The 8,592-nt window shown below is 44.2% G+C and overlaps 1 protein-coding gene across 1 annotated transcript in view; it reads left to right on the top strand.

Moving 5' to 3' along the window:
* Window positions 1-8,592, top strand: part of ZSWIM8 (zinc finger, SWIM-type containing 8) — a gene marked incomplete at its 5' end in the record, with an annotated part of 18,328 nt that overhangs the window by 450 nt on the left and 9,286 nt on the right. Inside the window, 10 exons of the mRNA XM_010132752.1 lie at window positions 692-871; window positions 1,273-1,456; window positions 2,021-2,119; window positions 3,030-3,154; window positions 4,395-4,626; window positions 5,379-5,531; window positions 6,318-6,540; window positions 6,729-7,018; window positions 7,800-8,023; window positions 8,311-8,581. Of these exons, the coding sequence (XP_010131054.1) occupies window positions 692-871; window positions 1,273-1,456; window positions 2,021-2,119; window positions 3,030-3,154; window positions 4,395-4,626; window positions 5,379-5,531; window positions 6,318-6,540; window positions 6,729-7,018; window positions 7,800-8,023; window positions 8,311-8,581 (1,981 nt within the window). The remainder of the gene's footprint in view (window positions 1-691; window positions 872-1,272; window positions 1,457-2,020; window positions 2,120-3,029; window positions 3,155-4,394; window positions 4,627-5,378; window positions 5,532-6,317; window positions 6,541-6,728; window positions 7,019-7,799; window positions 8,024-8,310; window positions 8,582-8,592) is intronic.

The raw sequence follows: 8,592 nt of genomic DNA on the forward strand, positions 1-8,592 counted from the left end.
TCAGCAGGAGTTGGAGTATTCAGAAACTCGAGTTTAATTAAAAGCTTTTTCACTTTTCCCTATGCTTTAGAAGGAAGCTTGGTTTGTCTGTTATAAGCTGCAGCTCCTTTAGGGATCTATTTTAAATTAATGGAACAAAACGCCCTATTTAACTTCATCTTCTCAGGATGTTTTGTTTTAGAGACACCTGCCACTTAGAAGACTTAATTTTTGTGCAGCTCTGTGCAAGCAAACCTGTTTCTGGTGATTCTTTCCAAAACCTTAGTCTCCTATTTCATAATGTGCACCACTGGAAATGTTAGAAGTTTTACTGTTTCAGGATAGAAGGTGGGAGAGAAAAGAAATAAGCATTAACTTCCGGCAAATCACTTGCGGTGGCACTAAGCAGTGTTTGTTGTCCCTTGGAAGAGACAGGCATGCAGCATCTACCTGCGCAGCATCAGTCCAATAGTGGACATATGTCTTACCGACAGGCCAGCTCTTCCACTGTGTCATGCTGGGGTGAGATAGGGGCAGTAATTACGTTCATCAGTAACCACTGGGATTCGTGATTCCTCAGCAAAGGAAATAAAATGTAAATGTGTTCTGTTCTTTCTCCTGTCCACTAATTATTGCAAAGGGTAGGAGGAAAAGCATAGAATCAACTAGGATGTTTGGGAAAGTGTCCTGTTACAAATTCCTCCTCAAACAGGGCAAAAAGAACAAGGTATCAACCAGCAAGCAGACGTGGATGGCAACCAACACCTTGTCTAAAGCTGCTTTCTTGCTGACTGTGCTGGGTGAGCGTCTGGAGTACCACAACCTGGCCTTCCAAATAGGAATGTTTGCTCTGGAGCTGCAGAGACCACCTGCCTCTACAAAGGCTCTGGAGGTATGAAACTTCTCAAAAAGGCAGTATCCATAAGCAACATTGATGACTTAATATAGCATCCTTTCTTCCTACAGTTAGGAGTGATCACGTTTTCCACTGTCTTAGCCAGTCAAACACTTCTTCTGATGTTCTTAGGAAAGCTGATACATTTTTGTTTTCTATATGCAGCTAAAGAGTGATAGTTTGAGTAAAAAAATTTATGTATAAATATGAGACAAGACTTGTATTAGATTTGGAAATCTAAGAGAGAATGGTAATGATGGCTGGGGTGCTAAGAGTTGCTATAATTTAATGATCCAGTAAAAACTATTGCTGTACTTTATGTACAGGGGAAAATGGTCTGCTGCTCACAGGGCCTGCGCTGATGACAGCTTCTTCTGTTTCCTTGTGGATACTACCAGGTGAAGCTGGCCTATCAGGAGTCTGAGATTGCAGGCCTCTTGAAGAAGATTCCCTTGGGCACTAATGAGATGAATACTATTCGAGGAAGAGCTGAAGAACTACGAGAAGGGACACTGTGTGATTACCGTCCTGTCCTGCCTCTGATGTTGGCTAGCTTTATATTTGACGTCCTGTGCACTCCAGGTACTGTCTGCATTGGCTTGAGCATGCAAAGGGTGTGTTCTGAGGTGCCAGGTCTTGAGGGGTTTTCAAAGAGAAAATGTCTTCTGTATAGAAACAACCTAAGCTTGATTCGTCACACACTGTTGTTTGCACTCCCCTCCATGTTGCTTTAGAGGTACTTTGTGTCCCAATGGAACTGTCTCTCTGATTACATTTGAAAGCAACTGGAAACTTACCACACTTCAGCACTCAGTGTGTTTGTAAAAGTTACAAACGACTGACTTTTCTACTCTTATGCTGGTTATATTCAGAAGAAACTAATATAAATCTAGTATTTAAGGGAGAACACAACAACCTGGGATGAGTTGACTAACTCAGCAATATACCTGCCTAGTTTGGAGGCTTCTGAGTTTAGAAAGGGGGAAAAAACATAAGACAGTGTTGTGGTCTTGAAACTGGTTCAAGGCTAGGAGGAATAGGATCCCAGGAAGCTCTGAAAATTCAGAAAGCTTTCAGAAATGGTATTTACCTTGAGGTTCTAGTTTTGAAAGCTGAACACTAATTAATTCTATTGTCTTCTTTCAGTGGTTTCTCCTACAGGTTCTAGACCCCCAAGCCGTAATTGGAATAATGAAATGCCTGGAGACGAAGAGCTTGGTTTTGAGGCAGCTGTTGCTGCTCTTGGTGAGAATCTTTTACAAGAAAAGTCTTTCTTCATCAGTGTTCTGCATCCTGCCTCATTCTGAATTATGAGGTTCGGTAGTTCATTCCAGTTTGGTGCAAAAATGAAAGTGTTTGCACAGTGTGTCAGAACCAGATGCAGAAGGATTCTACATGCCAGAGTCAAGGTCCCTTTGCAAATCTGTGAAAAATGGAAGGAGGATATGGGACAGGAACTGAATGTTACTATTTAACATATTTTAGCTTCCTTCTTGTTCTTTTGTTGTGGAACATGTATTGGGAGATGCTTTAATGGAGATGGACAGTTTCAGTGAATAAAAGGCAATCATTTCAGAAGAGGTTAGACAATGACAGTGAAAGACTAGCAGAAGTACTCTCGAGCATTATAATATAATTCAGGATCTTAGCATAACACTGGATTCTTGCCTTATTTATCAGCTTCAGCAGCAAAGCAGTGATTAGATATGTAATGTTGACAATACTGTATGGCTGTTTTAAAACAGCATGCAAAAAGGAATACAGTGGAATAAACAAGCCCTGCCCGCTGTCGCTTTGTCTCTGAAAGAAGGAAGATGAGTTCTTTATGGTGTAGGAATACTGGCTTGTAGCATCTGCAGAGACTGGAAAAGTTTCTTTCAAGGTGGAGTTGTGGGCTTGCCTGGACTCTTTTTTCCATGGCATATTAGGATCTGGTTGTTCTGACAGTTGTAGCAAGCTTAGTGTTCTGGGGAGAGCAGCTCCTGTTTATTCATGAACTATTTCTGAAGTTAACAAAAAAATAAGGGGAAAATAATCATCTTTTGCCTGTGACAATGAGGTGAATACAATAGTCTGAGGTATAGATAGTGCTCAGGATGTCATGTAAGTCCCATGGGCTCACTTGTCTCTTCATTGCCTCTTTTCTGGCCTGCAGGCATGAAAACAACTGTCAGTGAAGCAGAACATCCTCTGTTGTGTGAAGGCACCCGAAGGGAGAAAGGGGATCTGGCACTAGCCCTAATGATTACTTACAAGGATGATCAGTCGAAGCTGAAGAAGGTGAGTGAGTTTCCCTTTAAAAGGGGAGAGGGAGATGCAAAACCCACGTTTGGGTTTTGATGGGTCTGACAGTTTTGAAAGTGAGCATAAGTTGTTGTGTCACGTACTGATGACATACAAGCTATGCTGTGGTACGTACATTCTTCTGCTGAAGCAAAATCTGATTGCACAGCATGCGTTGCCCTGGAAGAGGCACTCTTCATAGAGTCCTTAAGATCCACTCGGGAGATGTGTTCTCACTGCTTTTAAAACTTTTGGTTACCTGCTAGAACAAGTCCTTTGTCCCATTGTTTGCAGTCTGGGATTGATTCTGGTTTGCTGCAGGGATGTTGGCTGGCAGGACAAGTATATCTAGCAAAGCTTTTGTTTCTCAACCTCTCACCTCTTTGGTATATTAGTATAGTCCACCTGTGCCTTAATTTCCCATGCAAGAGAGAGAGTAAAACTCTGCCCCTCCAACCCAAAGGAGGAAAAAAAATATTGAAGACTGTTGAAGCTTCAGAAAGGTTTTTATGAATCTTTTATATTCAGAGACACTTCTCTGCAGCAAGAATATTAGTGCCTTTCTGTCTCCTAAAGGAGAAGCACTTTTTGCTATACGCTTCTCCAGGGAATAACAGGGACACTGTGATATCAGTCATCTGCAAATAAATGCTCTGTTACCCTCGTAGTGTTCATTCTGTGTGGAGAATGAACAGTAGAAACGGACAAGCCCATAAAATGTGGTCATGCATTGTTCCCCAATTACATAATAAATAAGGACAGGAAAGTGTTATTGTTGGCTGGTAGAAGGCAGTTCCTCTAGTGGCTTTACCAGTTTCTCAGTACTGGTATGACAGGGTTTTTTGAATGGTGGGCACAGAATGCTGGTACTTAAGAACATCTAATGACTGGTAGAACTAAATATAGAGTCTTCCATTCTGTCTTTGGTGTACCAGAATTACTTATTTATTGTGAGCATTGGATGCTTTTCAAGTAAAGCCATTGGCTATTTTAAGAGAAGATGGGGATATTACTGAGTACGAATGAATCTTTGCTTCCTCAATAATACAGATCATGTGGCTCTCAACTGTGCATTGCTGATCTTCAGTGCAGAGAGATGATGCCTACTTTCTAGACAATAAGCATTTTCTCTTTTTCTCTAGCAAATGGATAAATGTCTTAGTGTAATGCCTGTTCTCTTACCTTTTTGCTAAGTTGCTGCTAAGCTCTTCTTTTTTAATTTTTCATGCTGTTAAAGATTTTAGACAAACTCCTGGACAGAGAGTCTCAAACGCACAAACCACAAACTCTGAGTTCCTTCTACTCATCCAGCAAGCCTACAGTAGCAAATCAAAAATCTCCTTCCAAACATGCTGCCCAGTCCACTGCAGCTATCCAGCAGCTTCCAGGGACTTCTGTCACTCAGCAAGCTGCTGTAAGCACTGCAGTCCAGAGCAGTCCTGAGAACTTCGTGGAGAAGAGTGCACAGGGTAAGGGGTGCTTTGTAAGGGCTATGCTGAAACCCTTCTGTTATCAGTGCCAAACTGGAACTATACATTGTTGTCTGTTTTGGGAAGTAGTGAGAGCCATTATATTACTGCCTGGCTGCTTGGTGATTACTAGAGTGTCGGTCTCTCATTATCTGCTTGTATGGATCCATTTCTGTATGCATTCTTGTTGTAGAAATTCAGTTAATTTTCAGATTTTCCTATCTTGAGCCACTTGTATAACCAGTTAACATAAAACTGCTGTGGCTCCATCTTTTAGGTTTGTATCACAGAGGTGCAAGATTTCAAAAGGTTACATGCTGAGTCAGGTACCTTCATACAAGGTAAATAACCAAGATTGCTGAAGGGCATTAGAGATAGATGTGGTTTTCTTCAAGCTGTTCCTCCCTTTGGTGGCAGACATCACCTACAGCACTATTTGGTGGAAACTAAGAGATAATACTAGCTGAGGATGACTGCAGTAAGGGTAGCGTTGCTGGAGCATTTTTATTCTAAAATTTTTCCATAAATGCAGCAAATTTTCCAAATCTGGAATAGTTAAGAATAAATGTTCTTGGCCTGGTGTCAGATGATATACCTAATACTGAAAGAAAACGGAGATAATCCTGCTAATAAATATCACTCCTTTTATAAAAATCCTGCATCTTTTGATGTTTATGTCTTTTAAGTAGCCACATCTGGTTTCAGAGACAGAAACAAATCATATTTTCCTTGTCACTGTCCTGTTTACTCAGAGAGCTCTCAGAGGTCCCCCTGTGAGCCACCTGCAGAGGCCACTGTTTTGAAACAAGAGGGAAAGGTCCCCAGTCGTCTGGCCCTTGGGAACCGAGGTGGATACAATGGGAGATGCTGGGGTTCGCCTGTCAGGCAGAAGAAGAAACACACAGGTAGGAAAAGACTAGTTTATACAGCATCTAGTGCTGTGCTAGGCAGCTGCTGGAGTTTCGGCAATTCCCTTGCTCTTTCATTCCACTTGTCAGCCTTTCCTGTACCACAGAAGCAGTTGATTATCCCTGAGTTTGGCATGGAGAAATAGGTTTTGCTCCACAGATTTCCTTCCCCCTTCTGTATGGCGAGTTACCATACCTTTCTCACACCAGATGAGTTCTGGGTGATGGATTAGATACCTGGAGCTGAATGATTGCCAAACTCTGGGAGTGGAGTACTGTGCTCCTGGGTCCAGAAACACGTTCAGAGGAGCTGTTGCCTCTCTACATTTCTCTTGGGAAGGGTTTAAATTAGAGGCTGAGGATGCAAGGAACCTTTGTGTAAATTGTGCAGCACAAATCAGCAGGGTTTTGTTCATGCTCATACTATCTGTGGAATTTGACTTTGTATCTGTATTTGCTTCTTTGTTGCCACAAAGCTTGGTAGATGGAGTGAGGGGCTGGGATGGTATGATGGGGAAAATAAAGATGCATTGTTCTTGGACTCTTGTGCTTTATAATCTGAGAACTGCAAAACAGCACTGATATCTGTGGCCAAACTGTCTATGTTAATCTCTCTCAATTGGTAAAGTTGGATGCCTGGCAGCTCTAAGTCTGACTGTCACTGACACAACTGATCTTAGTTGGAACTGTAGGTGATGTGGGTAGGAGTTGACTTATGTTACTTGGTCATAAGTTACTACTTACGACCCTGGTAACGTTACTGTGTTGGTTCTGGTGTTGTAGGCATGGCTAGTATTGACAGCAGTGCTCCTGAAACAACCTCTGACAGTTCTCCAACGCTCAGTCGTCGTCCCCTACGTGGGGGATGGGCAACAACATCCTGGGGCAGAGGCCAGGACAGTGACAGCATCAGCAGTTCTTCAAGCGATTCGCTGGGATCTTCCTCTTCCAGTGGCAGTAGGAGAGCCAGTGGGGGAGCCCGTGCAAAGACTGTGGAAGTTGGCAGGTAATGTATAATACCACTGCACAGAGGCAGCCTCTGGGCCTTGTGTCAGGGAGCTAGCGTGTGTGCATCAGGAAGTACTTCCTTAGAGGAGTTTGCTTTGGTTCCTCTGGACCCTAGAGGATGAAACTCTGCACTCCAGGTAGTGACCTTGTTGCCGTCTAAATGGTTCCTCTGTCTTTTCCTTCTAGATACAAAGGGAGGCGGCTGGAGAGCCATGCTCCTCATGTCCCAAACCAGCCCTCAGAGGCAGCTGCGCACTTCTACTTTGAATTGGCCAAGACAGTTCTTATCAAAGCAGGTGGAAACAGCAGTACCTCCATCTTCACCCACCCTTCCTCTAGTGGTGGGCACCAGGGACCACACCGCAACCTTCATCTCTGCGCCTTCGAGATTGGACTGTATGCACTAGGGCTACACAACTTTGTGTCTCCCAACTGGCTCTCTCGAACTTACTCGTCACATGTCTCCTGGATCACAGGTTACAGCAAATCTTTATCAGGAAGCTTACTTCTGGGCAGGGCAGAGGGGAAGGAGGCAAACTTATTCCCAAAAATGGTGTTACTGATGTACTGTGGCAGCCAAGTAAGCAGCTGACACAGCTGGCAGTAGAGGCTGAGCGCCTGTAATTTACACAGTGGTGCTTGCTTTGGCCTGGAAAGTTCTTGTGACCTGTTTGTTGTTTGTACTGCAACATGCTTCTGTCTTCAAAGCCATAGACCAGTTCTCACACAGACTGGTCTTAACTTCTCCTTCAGATATCTGCTGAAGAGACAGACATTTGTCAGGTCTGAACATGCTCTTTGGCTGTGTTCAGCATTTCACTTTCCTCCTCCTTATGTTTGAAAGCCAGACCTACTACCTGCTTTCTATCCACATGGCTTCTAGAGCCTGAAAAACACACCCTTGAAAATTCATGTTTTCCTGATGTGATGGAAGTAGAGCAACAGTTCAGACCGTGGTTCATGGGTGTTAAAATCAGCTATAGCAAGTTCCTCTCACAGCCTCAAATGTGTCTTTATTTTAACTTTGATAATGGTACCCTCACAATGGTATCCTTACTCACTGCTTGCTTATGGAGGGCTCTGGCCTGTCCTGCGTTTTGGGAGGAAGAGTCTAAATTTGACTTGACACCTAAGGGGAGCAACTGGGCTCTGTTGCAGCTCCTGAAGGAAGTGAGGAACGCACCCTCCTTTGAGGGAAAGCTGACTGCGACTGCGTGAGGCATACAGTGGTGTGAGAGTCTTTTCTCTTCCTCTCAGGGCAGGCCATGGAGATTGGTAGCGCAGCGTTGAACATCTTGGTGGAGTGTTGGGATGGACATCTGACTCCTCCAGAGGTGGCATCATTGGCAGACAGAGCTTCACGGGCTAGAGACTCCAACATGGTGCGGGCAGCTGCTGAACTGGCACTCAGCTGCCTGCCCCATGCCCATGCCCTGAACCCAAATGAGATCCAGAGGGCTCTGGTGCAGTGTAAGGAACAGGTAAGCATCACGTGGGGACTTGCTAGAGCAAGCTGATTTCTAGCATGAGGGAAGTGCTGTTAGTTGTGGAATTGGCTACTCTATACCACTGGACAGCCTTAATCCCAGTTCAGTGGATTTCTTATGTTTCGTAGATAACTCTGGTTATGATGCCGCATAGTTGTGATCTGTCCGCTCCCCATAATGTCAGTCATTTTGGAGTATCTCATACTTTTCTCCTATAGTTTTGCCTTCTTGTGTTTCTGGTTTTCCATTCTTCACTTCTGCTTTCCTTTCACTGCTCCCAGGACAATTTGATGCTGGAAAAAGCCTGTATGGCAGTGGAAGAGGCAGCCAAAGGAGGTGGTGTGTACCCAGAAGTCCTCTTTGAAGTAGCTCATCAGTGGTATTGGCTTTACGAACAGACTGTTGGTGGGACCCCAGCCCAGAGAGAAGGTGCCACTGGCTGCAGTTCCAGTGGTGCACGTGCTGCTTCAGAAGCAGCACGTGGTTTGACAGACAACCGAGTGACCTCTGAGCCGACCACTGTAACAGTGGCAGGGCGCGGGACCTCCGGCGGCACACGGATG

The sequence above is a fragment of the Buceros rhinoceros genome, unplaced genomic scaffold (genome assembly GCF_000710305.1).
Source record: "Buceros rhinoceros silvestris isolate BGI_N320 unplaced genomic scaffold, ASM71030v1 scaffold2243, whole genome shotgun sequence".
Lineage (NCBI taxonomy): Eukaryota > Metazoa > Chordata > Aves > Bucerotiformes > Bucerotidae > Buceros > Buceros rhinoceros.